General features: G+C 40.5%; 1 protein-coding gene across 2 annotated transcripts in view; it reads right to left on the bottom strand.

Annotated features, from left to right (window-relative positions):
* The window catches only part of LOC133874329 (probable ADP-ribosylation factor GTPase-activating protein AGD14), a 39,027-nt gene extending 15,093 nt beyond the window's left edge, over positions 1-23,934 (bottom strand). The window contains exons 1-6 of one of the 2 annotated variants that reach the window (XM_062312224.1): positions 23,563-23,934; positions 23,236-23,297; positions 5,612-5,699; positions 5,451-5,512; positions 5,270-5,366; positions 4,342-4,791 (exon numbers count right to left, since the gene is read on the bottom strand). In XM_062312224.1, coding sequence (XP_062168208.1) covers positions 4,342-4,791; positions 5,270-5,366; positions 5,451-5,512; positions 5,612-5,699; positions 23,236-23,297; positions 23,563-23,658 — 855 coding nt within the window. In that variant the 5' untranslated portion in view covers positions 23,659-23,934. The remainder of the gene's footprint in view (positions 1-4,341; positions 4,792-5,269; positions 5,367-5,450; positions 5,513-5,611; positions 5,700-23,235; positions 23,298-23,562) is intronic. The other variant, XM_062312223.1, reaches the window with a different exon arrangement.
* Between the last annotated feature and the right edge of the window lie 245 nt (positions 23,935-24,179).

The raw sequence follows: 24,179 nt of genomic DNA, 5'->3' as shown, positions 1-24,179 counted from the left end.
CCAGCAAGAAAGCGAAAAACGAGACAGCTACAAACACAAAGAAACCCTCATCAACCAAAAACCCACATACCCAAACCTTGAACAGAAACCCACAAAAAGCTCTCAAAGCTACACTAATGAAACCCAAACAAACCCACAAACCAAAGCCCTTGAACCCAAAATACCAATTCCCACAAACCCACAAAAACCTATCCTTTCCTTCGCATGTTGGGATGACAAACAGCCAGGGGGTAAAAAATCAGCTCCCCAGACGGGCCAAAAGCAACCGGTGGAGCATAACCAACAGAATTCCCCTTAGATTCCAAATCCGAGCACCCGAAGGCCAAGGAAGTGAACCCAGAAGACGCCCGTTTTGTAGGACCCTTGGAGACAATGAGATCAGCTCCTTTAGACCTCTCAGTACGAGGAGCCAGCTCCTTCACCTCCGGTTGTTGAAGATCGGCAGTAGACCCGGAGGATGCAATCAGAGATACCGAGGAAGGCATCTCCGGAGCCGGAAAAAGAGAACAAGCCGCAAGAAGAACGGCTACAGGAAAGTCCCCATCGACGACCGACGAATCCTCACATATCTATCTGTGTTATTGTGGTAACCCCACAATCACATAGATATTGTTGTTGCAAGTGTTGAGGAAGAAGAGGATGACCCAGTAGCCTTGTAGTTGGGCTATTATGGATGAGGTTGTTAGTTGCCTTTGGTTTTGTTAGACTAGTCCATTAGTCTATCTTTTGTTATACATCATTTTTTGTAGCGTATATACACGTGATGTATTGGTTACTGTGCTGCCTGTGGAGCTTATGTCGAGAGAGTGTATTTTGTTATGTAAAGGCACAATGTAAACATTTTTTTTTTTATAAGTAAAGACCAACCTCATTAAAAAGCGTAAGGCGCCCCTTAGTAAACTAGAACTATACACAGGAAACACCTAATTAGAAAAAAAAAAAAAAAAAAAAAAAAAAAAAAAAAAAAAGCGCGAGCAATAAAGTTATTAAAACTAAACGACAAAGGATGCACATAAGCCGTAGTCCAAAAGTACAATGTAATGTAAAATGAGGATAAAATCTCCTCCAAGGTATTTTCCAAATTCTCAAAACTCCTATTGTTCATTTTCCTCCATAAGCATCAGAAGAGGCAAATAGGCATCATTTTCCACGCCGCATCACTCATTGGCCTTTCAAAGGACCACCAACAAGCAAGTCGATAAACTGTCTTGGCATAACCCAAGACATCCCGAAACGACTGAAGAGTGTACTCCACAAAGCAAAAGCCACGTCACAGTGAAGAAGAAGATGATCTACGGACTCCTCAGTCTTCTTACACATATAGCATCTGTTTATCACGATAACATGCCACTTCATGAAATTGTCCAGGGTAAGGATCTTGCCAAGAACTACGGACCACACAAAAAATGTGACCCTGAAGGAGCCTGAGTGCGCCAAACACTTTTCCAGGGAAAGCGATTACCTCCAAAGCAAGCTAAGGAGTAAAAGGACTTGACCTTGAACAAACCTTTTTTGGAGGAGACTAATACGTTCAGAATTTTAAGGCTTATGTGGCAGTACAAAATCCCCAAGATAGCAGTGAATAAGGAGTAGAATCTCCATATATTATTTCCCTAAGTGTTTTAGCTAATAAGGAATGTATTTTCCATTAGTTTATTTCCTTCTTAGTTTATTTTCTTGCATTATGTTGTAACGGCTAGACCTAATGGTTATGTCTTATAACCTATCCGTCTTCTATATAAGTGTAACCCTAATCAATAAAGAAGCATGCTGAATATTATAAAAACCTAGAACCTTTATTGATTTCATGGAGGTCACGGCTCCCTTGAAGTAGCCATTGGAGATCACGGCTTTCTCGAAGTAGCCCATATCCCTTTTTCTTTATTCTTTTTTTTATTTGATTGTATCAAGTGGTATCAGAGCGAAGGTTGATTATTTTCTACAACAATCTCCGATCAACACCATCACCATGTCTTCCCGATTTTTCCGGAATGAAGAAGAACGAGCAAGGTAGAAAAAGATGCGGTCAGAATTCCTCGCGTAGAAAGAGGAATCGAGCAAATGGATGGAGGAGACCAGGAAAAGAATTGAAAACTTTTCTCCACCACGCACCTCTCCGACAAGCCAATCCTTCCCCATAACGTGAGTCCAACGCAAGTTCTATTGGTACGAATTTTATGCCCCATATAATCAATGTCAAGGCTACCGAGGATGTCACGATGCCACCTGATATTTCTGGGGATATTTCAAGCCCGGATGATCGTGTTGTCAAGGAAGGAGTTGCTGAAATTCTTGTGGCAGTTAGTCCAATGCAATTTGGCATCAACAACAGGGTTCTACCTAGCAACCAGCTTGAGCCGAAACCAAAGAAGCTGGAGAATGGGTCCGGCAAGCCAAGAGAGTTCCTGTCTCTATATCCAGAAGGGGCTGAAAATATCAAGGGGGTGCTGCAGCAAATTGTGAAGAAGAAAGAAGAAGAGACAAAGCAAGGGTTGGAAGAGCATGGAGTAATTTTTACAAAACCAGAATTCTTCCTTGGGGACAAGGAAGACGTTAGGGGAGAGGGATGATACGTTCAGAATTTTAAGGCTTACGTGGCAGCAAACGTAGCAGTGCTGAATCCCCAAGATAGCAGTGAATAAGGAGTAGAATCTCCATATATTATTTTCCTAAATGTTTCAGGTAATAAGGAATGTATTTTCCATTAGTTTATTTCCTTCTTACTTTATTTTACTGCATTATATTATGACCGCTAGACCTAATGGTTATGTCTTATGACCTAACCGTCTTCTATATAAGTGTAACCCTAATCAATGAAGAAGCACACTGAATATTATGAAAACCTAGAACCTTTGTTGGTATCTTGGAGGTCACGGCTCCCACGAAGTAGCCATTAGAGATCACGGCTCTCTCGAAGCAGCCCATATCCCTTTTCTTTTGTTCTTTTTTTATTTGATTGCATCAGAGACCCACCATATCTTGTCTTCGCTTCCTCTTCTCACTTGAATTGAATGCAACGCCTAGAAGAAGGAAGCAAAAACATTCACCTCCAAATCGTGAGCCTTCCTAGTAAAGCTCACGTTCCACAAGTTGGAAACTCCCAAAAATTCCAAATTAACCGCAACAAAAGCGTCCTTCACACAAGCAATACTAAATAAAGATGGAAAAGCTACCTTAAGAGCCGTGTCCTCACACCACAAATCATGCTAAAAGCTGATCTTGGTTCCATCCCCCAACAACAAATCTAGTGAGGCTTGAGAAGGAATCCCAACCTTTTCTGATCTTCTTCCAGACCCTCACCCCAAAGGCACCTACTGGCTCAAGAGAGCACCACCTGCCCCATAGGCTGCCGTATTTAGAATACACCACTACTCTCCACCACGGATCTCTCTCAAACCCATAACGCCCACAACCATTTACCTAGCAGGGCACAATTGAACACCCTAAAATTTCTGATCCCCAACCCTTCCTCAAAGATCGGAGAGCAGACCTTGGCCCAACTAATCAAGTAATATTTAAATTCTTTGCCTATCCCTCCCCATAAAAAGTCTCGTTGGAGCTTCTCAAAGGCACAACGTAAACATTTAGCAAAATAGGTGTCTATTTATCAGTTTTATGTGTTATTTGATGTTTATGGGTTAGATGTTAAAGAAAAAGATTTTTTGGTGCGAGATTCATGATCTCTATGAGTTGATGTTGTTGAATGGTTATTGTGGCGCCTTGTTTTCTTGCCCTTGTTACTTTGGGTCAGTTTCGGGTTGTCACAACAACTATCAAATGTCATTGTAAATTTCTGGAACACAGTACCCTAGTAAACCTAAACACAGCCAAATGAAACCATAGATACAACAACATAAAGTTTGTAAAAAGAGATGAAAATAGCAGAAAATGCTTTGGTAAAAAGCATAACAGTAGAGCACACATAGAAGTTAGGAATGCACATGTGTCATTATCCATGTATGTATGCACAGCAAAGGAAGGTAGCATATGCACAATGTACATAATTATGTATGAGCGTTCAGTATATATATCTGCACGCATGCATTCATGTATGCATGTATGCATCTGTCATAACTCTAAAACTTACTTGGAATGCTTCACGATGTTGTTAACTTTGATGCTCTATTATGTAGGATAAGATATACAAGTCAATATATTAGGCGGCAGACAGCCATTCTATACTGAACAGGCATCAAAGACAAACCAAAAACAATTTGCACCCCTAAGACAAGGCTCCACGAATATTTGATACTTCTTTAAAAAGGGATACTTCCAATGTTAAAAAAAATCATTCAAAAAACCCATATTTTTTCATAAAAGCAAGTGTACAAGAAACATAACCTGCGGATGTGGAATTCCATCTGCATCTCTCTTGGCATGTGCCTCAGAAGATGCATTTATTGCCTGAAACCAAGAGTCTTCACTTAAACTACCCCTCGAAGGCTGTATAGGGGGGCTGCTAAATCCAACATCCTTATGAAAATTAGGAGACCCGGCATTAGATCTGAAGGGATCACCTGCACTAGACACAGAGTAGTCTGAAATTCTGGAAACGGAGCCTTCATTTGCAAACCTGTCCTCGTACATTTTTTCACTTAAGCGACCAGGACTGTAGACTAAACTAGACATCTTCCCCTCATAGCGACCCCGATCTGAACCAGGCTTCCTGGACAGGGCGCCAGCTTGTTTTCCATACCGTCGGTCTTCATATTGATAATCATACGGTGGACTCTGAGAATAAGAATGATAGGAACTGGCACGTCTCGTCTCGACTTCAGAGATGCTAAGGTTCTGTGAAATTCAATAACGAATACCATATGCTAAGATTGTCTACTAGCTGAAGTGAGATAATTTATGATAAAAGATAAGGACAAAACTATATATGATTAGGACCTGCTTGATTCTGTGTAATGTATGTCCAAAACCACCAAAAAGCTCTAGAAATGAGTATGAAAAACTTACAAGATCATGCTTTCTCTGCTGTTGCATTTATCTTCAACAGAAACAGAGAAAGCCAGGCCACAACTTGGGGGTGGGGGGAAGTCAAGGAAAACATCTATTTTGAAACTCTGAAAACTAGTTCTTTCAGGAAATACTTTTCAAAAAGAAACTTCCAAATGAGTTACAACTCTCATTTCATTCTATGTTTCCAGAAAGGAAAAGTAGGTTTAGAAACAGAAACAAAAGACACTAAAAAGCTCTTTTAACATATAATCAAAGTAAATTTTTTTTTTAAAAAAAAGTAAAAATTGGTTCAAGGACATATTGCCTGCACATCTCTTGGAGGCTTATCAGAGGTCTTTCCACCAACATATCTTCTCTCCACATATACATTCTTTATAAACTCCCGTATTTTATCAACTTTGCTGCAACAAGAAAACATAATTAAAAAAACAAATTTTATATTTTCCATGTGCTAAAACCTTAATAATAAATCGAATATCATGCACCTGCTGTCAGGCAATCGCTGCCTTTGAAGGTCCCAATCCTTCAGATATGTGTCCCTTGCACGCTGAAAAGAGTGGAATTCTCATCAGCAAGGAAAAAGCAAACCAACACCCCCGACCCCCCCCCCACCCCCCCCCCCCCCAGCGCACTTTCAGCATTGTACCTGGTTACCACCATTTTGAAGTGCTTCAACCTCTTGCGAAGTAAACTTAGCCATGGAGACAGACTTCACACGATGAGTAAACTCACGACTGTATGACACAAAAATATGGATAAATAAATAAAACATTGAAAATCTAGATGTTGGCAGGCCAAGCTCAAACAAAACCAGCAAAGCAATATAAAATCTCACCGAACAGGGAAAGAAATAAATGCATTAATTGAAGGGCAGTAAGAAATTCAAATATATGATCCACAACAAATTACAGAAGTACTAGAAAATAAAAAAATAAAAATAAAAATCAGAGGTAGATTGCAAGTCATAATTGACCAATTCCATCTGAAATAAATAAGGCATTCGTAACTTCTAATGTGCATTGACAACACACACAAAGAGAGTAAAGGTTCCCTTTTTTGACTATTCAATAACTCTCAGATGTAATGTATAATTACAACTTCTAAGATGTTATGTATAATTTAGTAGGGTGAGCATCTGGTACCAAAAACCAATTGACCCAACAGTATCAACCCAAAACCAATTAACACCAGTCAGTTCTGATGGTTCCATCTGCAGATTTGGTTTCTTTGTTGGGGTATTGTCAAGCCTGTCGTCAGTTTTGGGGGGTCAATGAACTAAAAAAAAAAAAAGACTGCCTGACCTACAACATATAAATACCGTTAATAATTTTTCCCTACAAGCCCTAATTCCACATTCTCTCTGTTCATTCACCTCTCTATCTCTCTCGCTTCTCCCTATCTCTAGTCTCTCGTCTCTCACCTACCTCAACAGCCACTACTTGAATCTCAACCTTCTCTTTCATGGTGGTCTTGGCCACAATGATGCTTTGCACATTGGCTGAGCACGTCGATTTGGCTCAAGATATACTAGTATGCTTACAATGCATGGTGCACATGGTGCTCATCTGTATGAAGTACTGCAGAAGGAAAACATGGAGGGTGCTTAGGATTAGCGATAGGTCTGAGGAGAGCCAAGTGGATGTTGTGAGCTAGATGGGTCCAAGCCCAGTCTTTCTGAATTCACTTTTTGCAGATTCAGACTAAACTTAAAGGCCCAAACAGGCCATGCAAGATTGAAACGCAAACAAGCCAACCCAAACTGAACAATTTGGACTACAAATACGATGGGTCAATGGAGCGAGCAAAAAGAAAACAGCCTAGAGGCATAAGATTTGTTCTTCTAAGGTCTCGGGGGGGCTAGGAGTGAGAAATATGGTTATGTTCAATAAAGCCTTGATGGGTAAATGGTTATGGAGATATGCTTTGGAGAGGGATGCTCTTTGGAGGAAGGTGGTGGACTTCAAATATGGAAGTAGGAGGGGTGGTGGTTGGTGCTCTAAGGTGGTTGGGGGTTCTTATGGGTTTGGAGTTTGGAAGAGTATTAGGAGGGGATGGGATGCTTTTGCAACTCATGTGAGATATGAGATAGGGAATAGTTCGAAAGTTCTGTTTTGGCATGATGTGTGGTGTGAGGAGATTCCTTTGAAGATTCTTTTTCCTGAATTGTTTCTCATTGCTAGAGGCAAGGATGCTTGGGTGGAGGAGAATATGCAAAGACAAAATGGCACAATTCTATGGAATATTTTGTTTTCTCGCCCAGTTCATGATTGGGAGGTCGAAGTGGTTAGTAGATTTTTTGAGATGTTGTACACTCATAAAATTAGAAGTGAGGGAGAAGATAAAATGTGTTGGAATCCAGTGCGAAAGAAATCATTTGAGGTAAAGTCTTACTATAAGGTTTTATCTAGTCATATTCAGTCTTCCTTTCCATGGAAAAGTATTTGGAAAGTTAAGGTCCCCCCGAGAGTGGCTTTTTTTGTCTAGACGGCAACGTTAGGGAAAATTTTAACCTTGGATAATTTACGAAAGAGAAACATTATTGTGATGGAATGGTGCTTTATGTGTAAGAGTTCTGGAGAGTCTATTGACCATTTGTTTTTGCATTGTATGATGGCTACAGAATTGTGGAGGACGATTCTGCAAATGTTTGAGGTGGAATGGGTAATGCCGCGGTCGGTGAAAGATATGTTGGGGAGTTGGAGGGGGCAAAAGGGTAATCAGACACTGATATCGATTTGGCGCATAGCTCCATTGTGTTTGATGTGGTGTGTTTGGAGGGAACGAAATGCACGCTGTTTTGAAGATTGTGAGATTGATTTGATGAACTTGAAGAGAATGATGTTACAAACGATGTTTATGTGGAGAGAAAATTTTCAGTTTATGCATGAGTGTTCTTTTTTTGAATTTATAGATAGGTGCTCTCTTTTTTCTTTGAATTAGGGGCTTTTTGTATACGTCCTGTGTACTATCGGTTGCGCCCCTTTGCGCCTCTTGAATATACTTTACTTATCAAAAAAAAAAAAAAAAAAACAGCCCAAACAGATGAGCTGTTTGATGATGATCTGGTTCGGTTGCCGTACACTAATCAGTTTCCTTGAGTCGGTGGTTTCCAACAATTGAGTCCTTTTGGCCATCCAATACCACCCAAATCTGACTGAAAATATTGTTATCAGCCCTAAATTTAGGAAAAAGTTTGAATACAAAAGCACGATGCCAAAAATTTGTGATTATTAAAAATGGACCATATTTACGAGGGAGAAAGAGTAGTGAACACATAAAGCATAAGTCTTGTCAATAGACCTCTCATTTTTGTGCATTTGCAAGTGTTTAACTCTTCTTTGGAAAAAAGAAATAATAAATAGCCTTAAAATGTATATTACAAACAAAATAAAATATCTAAGAGCACTCTTAACCTGTTTATAATAATGCATTTAGGCATTAAAAATTGCCACAAAGACACTACATGATCAATTGAGAGAAATAAAAGATCTCTTCTATTCCTTTCACATCTGAAGAATTTTAGATATTTTCACCTATCCTAAAATAAAAAGGTGTTACTCTTCCACAATGCTGAGAGAGGATAACAGAGCACATCTTCAAATTATAGAATAAGCAACATTAGGATTCATGTTATCCATTTTTCCATATTTTTCAAGAAGACAGTAATAAATTGGAATCCAGACTATGCTTTTAGAGCACTAACAACAGCTTCCCTATAACCTCTTCTCTCTAAAAAAAACCACAAAAAGTCACTTACAGCAGCTTTCTTATAGCTTTCCTATACATTATTTTAACATAAAATATCTCTTTCCTCTCTCATCCTTTTTTGCCTTTCATTGAGGATTGTGTTTGGATTTTTTTAAAAATGTGAGGGTAAGTAGAGAACTTGTATTTTGTACAAGAATAATATTTTAATAGAATAGGGAAACATAAGAGAAGTTATTGTGAAATATATTTGGATAGGGAATCAAAAAGTAATTTTATTTCTTAAATTTGGGAAAAATCAAAGGGAAGCTACATTAGAGACTTGTTAATGTTCAATCGGGCTCTCTTAGGAAAATGGTTATGGCACTATGTGCATTAGAGAAAGGCTTGGTGGTGAGTTGTAGTGAACTCTAAACTTGGCAGTTTGTAGGGTGGGTGGTGTTCTAATGAGCCTCTTAGGGTGTATGAGGTGAGGTTATGGAAGAATATTATGAAGGTTGGGAAAAGTTCTCAAGTCATATCAGATTTGAGTTGGGAAATGGATCCAAGGTTAGATTATGGCATGATCTGTGTGGCAACAAGGCCCTTCAGGAAGCCTTTCCTATTTTATTTGGTATTGCGTGCGTAAAGGATGCTTCCATAGCTGTGACGTCCCACATCGCCTGGGAATGAGGATGTGCTTATATGTATAAACGCATCATTTATGACACAACGCGTTTTAAAGCCGTGATGGTTATGAACCTATCAAAACTCCGCAGTTAAGCGTGCTACTACGATAGCAATCCCAGGATGGGTGACCTCCTAAGAAGTCTGGTTTGGGGAGCCAAAAGCGGACAATATTGTGTCATTGGGGATGGGTCATTACAATAGCGGCTCACTTAAAGCTCTCTAGTGGGTCCAATCAATGGAATGTTAGTTTTGTCAAGGCAACTCATGATTGGAAAGTGGATATGTTTGCTTCGTTCTTTAGCTTGTTGTATTCGGTCGGAGTGATAGGTAGGTAAAGACAAGCTTTGGTGAGCCCCCCTATGATTGTTCCATATTAGATCTTTCTATAGCATCCTAAGTTATAGGGAAGGCTCTCTTTTCCCTTAGAAGAGTATTTGGCGAACTAAGGCTCCCTTAATTTTAGGTGAAAGGTATGAACCGAGATAAGGCTCCAGGTCCCAATGGCTTCCTCATGGCTTTTTTCCAAGACTGTTGGGACGTGATCAAATCTGATACCATGGGGGTCTTTTCTGATTTCCATGTCATAGCAAATTTGTGAAAAACCTCAAGGCCTCCTTCATTGCCTTAATCCCCAAAACTCCTGAGGTGATCGATCTCACGGACTTCCAACCTATTGGCCTTGTGAGTGGTGTTTATAAGATCATTGCTAAAGTTCTTACTAATAAAATGAGTCGTGTCATGGAGAAGATTATCTCAAAGCCTCATAACGCTTTTGTCAAAGGTAGACATATTTTGGACTCAATCCTCATAGCCAGCAAATGTTTGGATAGCCACATCAAGTCTGGTATTCCTGGGGTGCTTTGCAAGCTGGATATTACGAAGGCCTTTGACCGCATCAACTGGAAGTTCTTATTGTACATGCTGAAAAGATGCGGTTTCGGGGGTAAATGGGTCTCTTGGATTTCACACTACATTTCTTCGGTGTGCTTCTTTGTTTTGGTTAATGGTTCGCCGGCTGGCTTCTTCAATAGTTCTAAAGGGCTAAGACAGGGCAATCCTCTTGCTCCCCTCCTATTTGTAGTTGTCATTGAGGCTTTGAGCAAAATGCTTTCTATTACCGTTGACAGTGGTCGTCTCTCAGGCTTTTCTGTGGGTTCTAAGCCTCCCGTGATCAACATCTGTCCCTTGTTGTTCACGGATGACACCTTGGTCTCCTGTGAGGCTAACACTAGCCACCTTCGCAACTTGCCTGTTCTCTTATTATGCTTCGAAGTTGTCTCTGGCTTAAAGGTCAATTTGGCCAAATCCCTCTTGGTCCCTGTTGACAACATGGACAATGTTGCTGAATTCGCTGCTATCTTAGGCTGCGGGACTTCCTCTCTGCCCATGAAGTACCTTGGTATGCCGCTTGGGGCAGGTTACAAGGCTACGTCTATCTAGGATGATATCGTGATTGAGATGGAGCATCACTTGGCCAGTTGGAAAATATTGTATTTGTCTCTCTTTCCCATTCCTGTTCGTGTGGCCAATTGAATTGAGAAGCTCCAAGAGACTTTCTATGGGGTTGGATAGGCGATGAATTTCAATATCACTTGGTTAGATGAGACAAAATATGTTCTCCGATCTTTGAGGGAGGGCTGGGAATCAGAAATTTGAGGGCTTTCAATCTCGCCCTGCTAGGCAAATGGCTATGGCGCTTTGGGTTTGAGAGAGATGCGTGGTGGAGAGTCGTGGTGGATTCTAAATACAGCAGCCTATGGGGCAGGTGGTGTTCTCTCGAGCCGACAAGTGCCTTTGGGGTGGGGGTGTGGAAGAACATCAAAAAATGTTGGGATTCATTCTCTCAATTCACTAAATTTGTCGTGGGGGATGGCTTCAAGATCAGCTTTTGGCATGATTTGTAGTGTGGGGACACGGCTCTCAAAGTAGCTTTTCCAACTTTATTTGGTATTGCCCATGTAAAGGACACCGTTGTTGCAGATAATTTGGAGCATTTGGTCGACTTAATCCAGTGGAACGTGAGCTTCACTAGGGAGGCCCACGATTGGGAGGTGGATTTTTTGCTTCTTTCTTCCAAGTGTTGCACTCAGTCAAAGTGAACAGAGACAGTGAAGACAAGTTGTGGTGGATGTCCTCCAAAAAATGAGTGTTCAAAGTCAAGTCCTTTTACTCCTTAGCTTGCTCTGAAAGTAGCCGCTTTCCCTAGATAAGTGTTTGGCCCACTCAAGCTCCCTCAAGGGCTGCCTTCTTTGTGTGGACTGTGGCTCTTGGCAAGATTCTCACCCTAGACAACCTCAAGAAACAGCATGTTATCATGATAAACAAATGCTATATGTGTAAAAAGAATAGGAAGTCTTTGGATCATTTCCTTCTTCACTGCGATGTGACTTCTACTTTGTGGAGCTCTCTCTTCAATCACTTCAGGATGTCTTAGCTTATGCCCAAACGGGTTATCAACTTGCTTGCATGTTGGTGGTCCTTCGGAAGATCAAGGAGTGCTACGGTTTGGAATATGGCACCTATATGCCTCTTTTGGTGCTTACGGAGGGAAAGAAACAAAAGCAGTTTTGAGGACTTGGAAAGTACCTTGGAAGATATTCTTTCCTTGTTCTACCATTCTTTGTATTTTTGGACTACAGCTTATGTCCAACCTTTGTCTTTTTCTTTTTCCAACTTTCTTGCTCGCTTCTCTTTCTAACTTGGTGTTCTCCTTGTATACTCCCAGTGTACTAAGGAGCACCTTACGCTTTTTTTAATAAAATTGGTTTCTTAGTTATCAAAAAAACAATTGCAGCTTTTTTTGCTTGGTAGGTGCCCTTTAGGAAAAATCCTTACTATAGACAATCTTAAAAAGTGGCATTTCATTGCGATCGATAGGTGTTGCATGTACAAAAGAAATGGAAAATCTATGTATCATCTTCTTCACCATTGTGAGGCAGCGTGAGGCTTATGGAATGCTTTCTTCAGTCGCTTTGGGCTTTCTTGGGTTATGCCTAGACAAGTTTTTGACTTGTATGCATGTTGGTGGACAACTAGTACCACTCGAAGAGAAACATAATATGAGTAGCGCGTGAGGGTAGGGGGTGGCGCGTGAGGATCGGTGTGGAGGTCAAGCATCAGAATTATGTTCGTCTAGTGAGTTTCTGGCACTGGTAATACCAAGAGAGATGGGTTACTTAGGTTTCTGTTATGTGGACTCTCAAGTCCTTTGAATTTCGGGCTGATGTTAGCGGTGGAGTGCGACCGAGAGGAGTAGAAGCATTTTCCGGGCGGTCATCCTTGAGTGGTCAAACATAGTATGGTTGATGAAAGCAATGGAGGGATTCACTAAGGGTGATGAGTCCAGTGAGAATTGGCGAACTTTTCGTCTAGGAAGTACGACTTATGTGGTGCTGAGAAGGACAAACAAGTATGGTCAGCATATTGAGTTGTCGAAGTATGGAGGGGGAGGAAGACGTAGCTTTGTTGTTATTCTAGAAGGCAGCAATGGGAAGGGCTAGATGGATTGTTGGGTTCATTTGCAGAGGTTGAGAGCATACTACGAGAAAATACGGATTGGAAAACCATCTGATAGGATGAAGCTGGCCGTTGCACCAACGACAACTGGACTATGAAGAGAAGGGCATTCGTACATAGTGGCGGTGGAAGGCAAACCGTCAGGCAACATGCGTCCAGTTGATGGCAGGGGTAGTATGGGCAATACGGTGACTCGACATGCACCAAAGATGGTAATCCCACAATTGCAGGCCGACGATCATGCTACAAGAGCGGGTGAATCTTCGTCCAAATTAGAAGACGTTATGCAGTATAATCTGGAAGGTGCAGAAAATATGGAAGAGTTGAAGAGTTTCCTTGGGCGTTTTAAGGTGGAAGCTAAACATTGGTTGGGCTTGTTGGAGTTGGGCCGTGAGCATAAAGGTGAGGAGAAGTCAGGTGGGTTGCATGTTGGGGCGGTGGGTGGGGTCAAGGCCCAATGCTAAGCTCGGTTGAAACTTAAAGCCCCAATGATCAAAGACACACGTGTAGCAAAGCAATCGGCGGTCTCCTCGCAAGGTGATGACACAGTGGCGAGCTAAACCAAAAGTGCCACGGAAGTCTTCGGCTCCAAACCGTCAGCTGGGTATGGAGGCATTGTAGTCAGAGAGGGCCAACTTATCTCTTGGCAGTAGGACCGAAGTGGTTGCAGGTGGGCTGATGCTGGCAAGTTCGAGTTCCACCAAGAATCCAGCAAACAACACTGAGAAGGGGACAGAGGTTGCCGAAGAGTTGTTTGAAGGAAATTTACTAGCCGAGGACTTAAAATTTGATCTGTCAACAAGTGAAGGGGGTAAGATGGTGGGGATGGAGGTTGAAGGTTGTGGGTTGTGGGTCGGGACTACATAGCATTGCTACAGAGGTGGAATAGAATGGGTTCCTCTCAGAACTTGTTGTAGGGGCGCTAAGGAGTTTTGGGGGAGATACAGACAAAGCCGAGGATTTTGTTGGAGGAGTTCTGACTTTGGTGCCAGATAACGTGGGCTTGCCTCCTACTGAAACAGGGACAGAGCAGGCCGATGAGAGGAATGAGGAATTTGTTGAGGTGGAGGAGCTCAAAATGGTAGAACCTAGCAATGAGGGGGATCCGTCAACTGGTATTGAGGCTGAAAACAGTGGGCCGGGAATGCTTAGTCTAGGCACAGGGAAGGAACAGAGCCAGGTAGTTTTGGAAAAGACTATAGGAGAGCTGGGGAATATTGGAGGTATTACAGAAGAACTCAAGGGGGAGAAGGAAGAAATTTTTTCGAAAGTTTCCGACCCGGTGATCTAGCTAAAGCCCTGTCAGAGGGTTGAGCTTCAATATGGTAAAAGGAAGGGCATTGGATGTATTGGGGGGAGGGAGTTTCTTCTGCGGGCATTCCTAGAGAGCAGGAGGGCTTGAAGGAGCTATCCTCTTTCCTTGTACAATCTGAATTCAGTTATGAAATTGTGGAGGGTGGTGTAGGCGATGAGGTGGAGGGTTTGGGCCCGTTATTCGTTATGCCTTTGGGCAGTGGAGATGGACAAGGATTCGAGTTCGAATGTGTCTCCTAGATGGGTGATGGAAAGGGTGAAGGGTTACTACAAATTAGTAAGAGTGTCATGTGACCAATATGAAGATAAATTGTTGGCATTGTTTGAACAAATTGAAGCCAGGTGGGTCCAACCCTTGGCTGATTCTTTGGCTATGGTTAACACAGTTTCAGGAGTGAAAGGCTAGAGGGAGATTAAGCGGCTGGATTGTTCCATTAACTATGACAAGAAGGGGGAGCAATCTAATAGAAGGAGAGGAAATGGTAGGGGCGTTTCATGTATTAATAAAGCTTAAAATACTATCTTGGAATGTAATGAGATGGATAAAAGATTGCATATTAAAGGGCTCATTAAAGATTGGAAGGTTGATTTGGTGTGTTTGATGGAGACAAAAATGGAAGTCATTACTAGAGAAGTGGTTTGAAGTTTATGGGGCTACTAACATGTGAATTGGTGTTATATGGAGGCTAGTGGGGCGTCAAGTGGGATTCTGATTATGTGGGATAGGAGGGTTGTGGAGAAGGTGGATGAATGCGTGGGACGGTATACTTTAGTTGTTTTGTTGCGTAACGCTGATGATAATTTTATGTGGGTGTTTGGGGGTGTGCATGGGCCTAATGATGATGGGGAGAGGAGCGTGTTGCGGAATGAGATGGCTGGATTGATGAGTTGGTGGGATAGGCCGTGGTGCTTTTGGGGAGATTTCAATGTGGTGCGGTTTCCAAGTGAGCAATCGGGAGCTAGTGATTTTTCTACTACTATGGAAGATTTCTCGGAGTTCATACATGGGCATAGATTGGTGGATATTCCTCTCCAAGAAGGGCAGTTCACTTGGTCCAATAATCAGGTATGGTCTAAAATTGATAGGTTTCTGTTATCTCCGGAGTGGTAAGAACATTACCCTGATGTGTCACAAAGTCGTTTGCCTAGACTTTTATCGTACCATTTCCCTTTGATGTTGGATTGTGGAATGCAAAGAGAAGGGAAAAGATACTTCAAATTTGAAAACATGTGGCTCAAATCTGATGGCTTTGTAGAACAAGTGCAACGTTGGTGGGAGTCTTAAGATTTTCAAGGTCTACCAAGTTATATGCTGGCTAACAAGTTGAAAGCTTTAAAGGTGGACTTGAAGTAATGGAATGTGGAGGTCTTTGGTGATGTGGGGAAGAAGAAGAAGAAAGAATTATTGGAAGGTAATAAAGAGCTGGAGTGTTTTGAAGACGTTCGGGGGCTAGTGGAGGAGGAGTGGGTACAAAAGTCAAACATGATCAGAGAGCTGGAAAAAACACTCCTGTTTGAGGAGGTTAATTGGAGGCAAAAATCTCAGGCTCTGTGGCTAAAGGAAGGGGATAATAATGCTAAATTCTTTCCAGAGTGGCTAATTCGCATCAGAGGTACAATCATGTAGGAGTTTTGAGGATCAATGGGGCTATGTCTACCGATCCGGTGGAAATTAAGGATCATATTGTGAATTATTATTACACACTGTACACCGAGCAGAGTTCGTGGCGGCCTAGGGTGGATGAGATTTCTTTCTCTTCCATTGATGCAGATGAGTGTATCTGGTTAGAACGAGTCTTTGAGGAGAAAAAGGTGTGAGAGGTGGTGCGGGAGATGAACGGGGATAAGGCACCAGGTCCAGATGGTTTTTCTATGGCTTTTTTTCAGAAATATTGGGGGGTTCTCAAAAAACATATTATGGCAGTATTTTCAGAATTTCATAATAGTAGCCAGTTTGAGAGGAGTTTCAATGCAACTTTTGTTTCCCTAATTTCTAAGAAGGCAGAAGCGGTGGAGGTTAAGGACTTTAGGCCTATCAATTTGGTGGGAGGAGTCTATAAAATTATTTCTAAGGTCCTTGCTAACAGGCTAAAATCAGTGTTGGGAAAAATTATTTCGAGCTCTCGAAATGCTTTCATTGGTGGACGGCCAATGAATGCCTGGATAGCCAAATGTGGTCAAGGGAGGCCGGGTTATTATGTAAACTGGATTTGGAGAAAGCATATGATCACGTGAATTGGGATTTCTTACGTTACATGCTTCAAAGGTGTGGGTTTGGGTAGAGGTGAAGGAAATGGATTAAATTTTGGGTTTCTACAGTAAAATTTTTCATATTGGTTAATGGCACCCCTACAAGTTTCTTTCAGAGCTCGCGGGGGATTAGGCAAGATGATCCTCTTTCTCCTTTGCTGTTTGTGGTGGTTATGGAAGCGCTTAGGAGGATGTTGAATGCATCTATGCTCCAAGGCTTGCTGTCAGGTTTCTCGGTGGGCATCAGGGATAATGAAGCTTTAGTGGTGAATCATTTGCTGTTTGCGGATAATACCTTAATTTTTTGTGGAGCACAGGCCGAGCATGTTCAAAATTTAAGGTGTACCTTTTTATGTTTCGAAGCAGTGTCAGGGTTGAGGATCAATTTAGGCAAATCCGAATTGGTCCCTATTGGCGAGGTGGAAGATGTGGAGTCTTTGGCACATATTTTGGGTTGTAGAATTAGGTCTCTGCCGATGACTTATTTGGGTATGCCGTTTGGGGCATCGTTCAAATCTATTTCTATTTGGAATGGGGTTATTGAGAAGGTGGAACGAAGGTTGGCTAGTTAGAAGAAACTTTATTTATCCAAGGGTGGTAGGGTGACGTTGATTCACAGTGCTCTTTCTAACATTCCTACTTATTATTTATCTCAGTTCCCTATTCCTATGAGTGTAGCTAAGAAACTGGAGCGGCTTCAAAGGGAGTTTCTGTGGGGTGGTATGGGGGATGAGACTAAATTTCATTTAGTCATTGGCATCGAGTTTGTACTCCAATCAAGGCTAGTGGACTGGGAGTTCGTAATGTTATTAATTTTAACCAAGCCTTATTGGGGAAGTGGGTTTGGAGGTTTTCTCAAGAGCGCGATGCTTTGTGGAGATCGGTGATTGAGGTGAAGTATGGGAGTGTGAGGGGAGGTTCGTGTTCATTACCAGTGACGGGGCCTTATGGTGTCGGTGTTTGGAAATTTATTCGAAGGGGGTGGGATAATGTTGCCAAGTATTTGCGTTTCGAGGTGGGTGATAGGTCTCATATTCGCTTTTGGCATGATTTATAGTGTGGGGACAGGCCTCTCAAGCTCTGTTATCCAGCTTTGTACACTATTGTGCATTCTCTGGATGCTTGGGTGGTGGATAATTTGTCTGTGGTAGGAGGCATGGCTCATTGGAATGTTCTCTTTACGCGCTATGCTGAGGATTGGGAGGTGGAGATGGTGATGTCCTTCTATGAACATTTATACTCTATTCGGGTTCGGCATGGAGAGGTTGATAGGGTGATGTGGAATCTTTCTAAGAGGAGGAATTTTGAAATGAAGACTTTCTATAAAGCATTAGTTTGTCACGAAGCGGCTTCTTTTCCTTTGAAGGGTATTGGTATGTTAAAGCTCTAAAGCGAGTGGCTTTCTTTGTTTGGACAGTGGCTTTAGGAAAGATTTTAACTCATGACAATTTATGTAGGCATGGTATTATGGTGGTAGAGTGGTGTGTTATGCGTAAGAAGCATGGACTTCATTGTAATGTGGCACAGGTTGTTTGGAGTTCTTTTTATAGCTTGTTCGGGGTGGAGTGGATTATGCCTAATAGTGTCTTGAATTTATTGAGTGGTTGGGGCACTTTGATGGGTCGTGGTCCTATTAACCGTATTTGAAAGCAGGTTCTTTTATGCATTTTGTGAGGCTTGTGGTGTGAGAAAAATTCTAGACTTTTTGAGGATGTGGAGGTACTAGTTGGGGCTCTTTGTCGAAATGTGATTAATATGTTATATCTTTGGGTGTTGGCACATAGCCCGGGTAGTATATCGTTCGCTGATTTTTTACTTTCTTGTTCGTTTCTTTCCTCTGATTTGAGGCACTTTTGTATACTTCTTGGGTACTAGAGTTGCGTCCCTCTACGCTTTTTAATGAATTCTTACTTATCAAAAAAAACTAGTACCACTAGGACTACTACTATGTGAAAGATGGTGCCTTTTCTTGTCATGGTTTATTTGGAGGGAAAGAAATTATAGAATTTATGAAGATCATAAGAGGACTATTGAGGAGCTTAAGTCTTTTTTCTCCAACACTCTATATATATATATATGGACAGTTACTTATATTTTTCCTTCAATCCTAAGTTTTCACGATTTTCTTGCTTTTTTTTTTTTTTCTTCTAGCTAGGTGTTTGTCTTGTATACTTCACATGTACTTGGGGGCACCTTACGCTTTTAATGATATTTCGATTACTTATAATAATAATTAAAAAAAAAAAAAAAAAAAAAAGATAGTAGGAAAATTGGGATTTTGTCATTCCATTACTTTGTGTTTTCTAGGAATTGGGTGATTAAGTCAACAAGGTTTCGTATAATTGGGAGAATTTGCATTAATGCTTGGATTTTCATTAGGATTGAAGAGTTTGAAAAGAATAACAAAGTATATGGTTTGAGTTCCACGTTTTAATCTTTTATATTAGATTTACTGAGAATTTGAAGAAAAGGAACGAAAAATTAGACTTTTGTTCGGTTTTCTATGAAAATGAGTAATTAAAAAAAAAATTCCTTCTTTTTGTATATTTGGACTTCAAAGTTGATTAAAGGTGTTTTCATATGTGTTAACTGAGTTGTATTATAATTTTTTGCATGGATAGTGCTAGAAAAAGTATGTTTTTGTCTAAGAGCTTGAAGATTTAATCATAAGTAAAAAAATAAAAAATACTAGTATGTCAAAAGTCAACTATTTTTTTTTGATAATCAAAAAAAAATAGTTGACTTTTGACATACTAGTATTTTTTAGATTTTATTAGAAGTACAATTTTTAGATTTTATTTTAGAGTTACATATCCAGCTCCCATTAGGTAAAAAACCGCTTGGCTCCGCCTTTGACTAGCTAGGGATGAAACAAATTTACCCAATTGCAAAAAACCAAGTATAGTAACTGCTAAGTGTTTGAGAAGAAACCTGCAACTACAGTCTATCATTTATTGTTTTATGATTTAATACAATTTGAAGAGATCCAATCTTGCCATACCCTGTAGATGACCTTTTCTTATGGGAGAAAAATTAGTTTCTACACATTCAATGATGTCCATCTCATCATGGCACATTCCAATTTATTAAGAAAATCATCACGTAAAGCCCATCATAACCATCTCAGGCCTAACACCCAGTTATGTGTCCTTGTTATATAGATGGCAGCAAATAATTAGTTGAAGCAACAAAAATTGCAGCTCTCCATGTCTTCCCGTCACAATATTGAAGTAGCAATAAAAGAAAAGCTTTCTCCTTAGAACAGGTTACATTCCTATTGAAGGAAGATTTTTCCCAAAAATAAAAAAGACTCGGGATGAATGAAAAGGCTGACTCCCCTGAGGTAAAGCAAATTATAAGAAATCTATCATATGTTAAGAAATCAGACCAACCTCCCCTGCCAATGTGTATTCAGACTATTTTTTGGTGTTAAGCATAAAGGCTTCAATTTTAAGGCCGGATTAGGAAAGGTTTTGGTGTTGAAGGAAGAGTTCCATCCTCATTAGTAAGTTTAGGAATAATGATGATGATGATGAAGATGAAATTGATCAATCTAGGAAAGTTTTTGAATGAGGTGCTACTATTGGGAATGGAAGCAAGGGGCAAGTCAAGAAGGTAGTAATTGCCAATAAAGAATTGAAACTCGGGGAGGTACGCAAAATTCAAAAAATAAAAAGAATGTCCTAGTAATTGCACCTAACCTAAGAAGAAACTAGCATATTTACTTGATAAAGTAAGTACTATGTTTAAGAAACCATATTTCCTCAAACCTGATCAGGCATATATGAATAAACCTCTACCAACAGAGACTTAACAGAAAAGGTTTCTCCAACATGGTTTCTTATTCTGTTTAAAAGAATGGATAATTACATCAATGATCACTAGAATTAGCCTAATTATAAATCACTCCCTGTGGTTCAAAAAGTTCATGAAGGGTCCTTGTAGTAAACTATAATTACAAATCAATCCCTGAACAGGTTTTTCATCTACCAAGTTAACAGATTCCGTTAGTCAGCCACGTCACACCTAATAGGAAACCGACACGTGTTCATTACAATAAAAAAATATATATAAAATATAATACAAATATAAATAAATAAAACAAAAATATTTGTTTTTTTTTTTAAAAAAAAAAAAAATACTATAGGGGTGGCTGCCGATGGTGCCAGGGGTGGCTGTCCAACCAACAGCCACCCATTCAGTATTTTTAAAATATATATATATATATATTTTTTTTTTGATAAGTAATAAGTTGGTCTTATTAAAAGCGTAAGGCGCCCCTCAATACACCGGCAGTATACAAGAGAACGCACCTAGCTAGAAAGTGAAAAACGAACAAGAAATTCATCAAAGGTAAACGACAACGGTGACACAAAAGCCACCGTCCAAAGATACAACGTGTGAAAAAAAGAAGCTAAAATTTCCTCCGAGGATCTCTCCAAATCCTCAAAACACCTATCATTTCTTTCCTTCCAAACACACCAGAGAATGCATGTCGACACCATCTTCCAAATAACAGCACTCCTCAGCCTACCAGCCGTCCACCAACACACAAACAAGTCAAGGACTCTCAGAGGCATAACCCAAGACAGACCAAAACGAGAAAAAATAGCACTCCACATAACGTATGCAACATCGCAGTGAAGGAGAAGATGATCCACTGATTCCCCGCTTCTCTTGCACATGCAACATCTATCCACCACAATGACATGCCTCTTCCTTAAGTTATCCCCCGTTAGGATCTTGCCTAGAGCCGCAGACCACGCGAAAAAAGCCGCCCGCGGAGGAGCCTGAGTCCGCCATACACTCTTCCAAGGAAAGTGACTTCTCACATCGCAAGCCAGAGAGCTAAAGAAAGACCCAACCTTGAACAAACCTTTTTTGGAAGGGATCCACCACAATTTGTCTTCACTACCTCTATTAAAACTGACCGAGTGCAATACCTGGAAAAATGCAGCAAAGGTATCCACTTCCCAATCATACGCTTCTCTGAAAAAGCGCACGCTCCACTGATTAAAGCCACCCACAAGCTCCACATTATCCGCAACTGAAGCATCCTTCGCACGAGCAATTCCAAATAAAACAGGAAAAGCTTCCTTAAGAGTTGAGTTCCCACACCACAAATCATGCCAAAATTTTGTTCTAGCCCCACCTCCCACCTCAAATCTAGAGAATCCTACAAAATTCTTCCACCCTTTCCTGATGTTCTTCCACAACCCCACCCCAAAAGTACCTGTAGGCTCTAGGGAGCACCAACCTCCCCATAAACTTCCAAACTTGGAATCCACCGCTATTCTCCACCAAGCTTCCCTCTCAATCCCATAACGCCACAGCCATTTGCCTAATAGAGCCTTGTTAAACACCACCAGATTTCTAATACCCAACCCGCCTTCTGAAACTGGAGTGCACACTTTAGACCATTTCACCAAATGATACTTGAACTCATCACCAATTCCTCCCCAAAGGAAGTCTCGTTGTAGCTTCTCAATACGAGCACCTACACTTGCCGGAATAGGAAAAAGAGACAAAAAATACGTGGGCAAGTTGGAAAGAGTACTCTTGATGAGGGTAACTCTACCTCCCTTGGAAAGGTATAACCTTTTTCAGCTGGCCAACCGACGTTCAACCTTCTCAATAACACCATCCCAGATATGAATAGATTTGTAGGAAGCCCCCAATGGAAGGCCTAGATACTTCACCAGTAGATTAGCAACCCCACACCCTAGAATATCGGCAAGACCTTCCACTTGAACTACGTCTCCCACAGGGATTAAAGCTGACTTGGCCAAATTAACCTTCAAGCCCGAAGCAGCTTCAAACAGAAGAAAGAGGCTTCTAAGATAACGCAACTGAGCATGGCGAGCATTGCAGAAAATCAAAGTATCATCTGCAAATAACAAGTGTGAGAATGAAACATTACCCACACTAAATCCTTCGAGTAAGCCCCCTCCTACCGCAGCTGAAATCATTCGGCTCAATGCCTCCATCACAAAAACAAACAACAAGGGTGAGAGAGGATCCCCTTGTCTCAACCCACGAGAACTGCTGAAGAATCCATTAGGAGAGCCATTAACCATCACTGAGAATCTCACAGAGGATATACAATGTTTTATCCGAGAGTACCATTTTTCCCCAAATCCACATCTCCTCAATAGAAACAAGATATATATAATATTTGTTTTATTTATTTATATTTTTATTAGATTTTATATTTTTTTATTGTAATGGACATTTGTCAGCTTCCTATTGGGTGTGACGTAGCTGACTAACGGAATCTATTAACTTGGTAAATGAAAAACAAGTTCAGGAACTGATTTGTAATTATAGTTTACTACAATGACCCTTCATGAACTTTTTGTACCACAGGGAGTAATTTGTAATTTAGGCCAACCTTAGGGACCAATAGTGCAATTATCCTTTAAAAGAATTCTCAAGTATTTACGATTTAACTAGATACACGTGTAAGGTCTCACTACTTCAAATGCATTGGTTTGTGAATGAAAGAGCACAAAATAGGATAACAAATTGAGATTTGAGAAAAGCTGGTCATGAAGGGAAAAATTAAAAACTTAAAAAATTAAAATATATATATATTAAAGTAATAAAGAACGTGTAACCAGTATGCTTCTAAGTCCAAGGATTTATTTGGAAACCTTTTGATGTCTATTAAAACTACCAAGCATGCCTCCCATCTAAACAGGATTAAATTTGGAAAAAACAATAACGAAATAACATAAGTCTATCTTCAAAGGCTGCATATTAAACACTACGATGAAATAAGAAAAAAGAAAAAATTATATAGAAAAGGGTACTCACTGTATCCCACCGCAAGTCGTACAGATGAAAGTCCAAAAATTCGGACAAACATACTGAGGACCCTGCACAAATCAAATATGATCATATTCACTGAGAATTGATAACAACTACAGAGGTGAAAATTTTAAGGCAAAAGCTAAATTTCTTCATCTCCTATAATTCAAGTATTTTCCAACCCTGAGGTTGTTCTATTTTCCTGGACTTTCTTACGAATCAAACAACATCTAATCGTAAACTCTCAGCTCAGCTTATACAGCAAAGGAAAGACCAAAAAACAGAAGGCCATCAAACTTGCTGGAAAACAAAGGAAAGGAAGAGAGAATTTACCAAGCTGTTGCAGTTGATGCACCTCCTATTGGGCGGAAGCTTCATGAGACCACGAATAATCTTCTCATTTCGCTCTTCTTCCCTCTTGCTTCCCATTTCAGAACAATTGGAGAGGTATGGGGTCGGAACCCTAGATCTTTCTTTGAGAAAACCGAGGCAGAACTCGAGGAGCTTGAGCTGAATGTCTTGGGTTCTCGTACGGAATTTCGGTACCGAAAATGGATGGTCTCCGAGATGAGGAATCTAGAGGAGAGGAAAGGCGGCCTCGATTCAGTCGATTGGACATTACCTTTCTAATTTAATTTAATTTTTTTTGGCTTTTTAGGCTTTTTTTTTTTTTAACTGAACTCAAAGCGATCCTGCGCATGGAACGGACTCAAGTCCCAATTAGATGGCCCATGTTGCAGTGGAAACGGTAACCTGGATCTTAGCATTACATCAAAAAAATAAATAAACAGCATTTCAGGAGTCATTGCTTTTTAATGTGCGAGGACTATAACGGGAGTAAGAGGAGACACGACGGAAATGTTTGTTTAAAACAAAACAATGTTTTCTTAAGTTCAAAATAAAATAAAAATAGAACTTAGTTGAGTCATGGTAGCTTTCCTCATAATCTT

Source organism: Alnus glutinosa, chromosome 7 (genome assembly GCF_958979055.1).
Source record: "Alnus glutinosa chromosome 7, dhAlnGlut1.1, whole genome shotgun sequence".
Taxonomy (NCBI): Eukaryota; Viridiplantae; Streptophyta; class Magnoliopsida; order Fagales; family Betulaceae; genus Alnus; species Alnus glutinosa.
The sequence above is the reverse complement of the archived record's forward strand: the minus strand, read 5'-3'. Positions and strand labels throughout refer to the sequence as shown.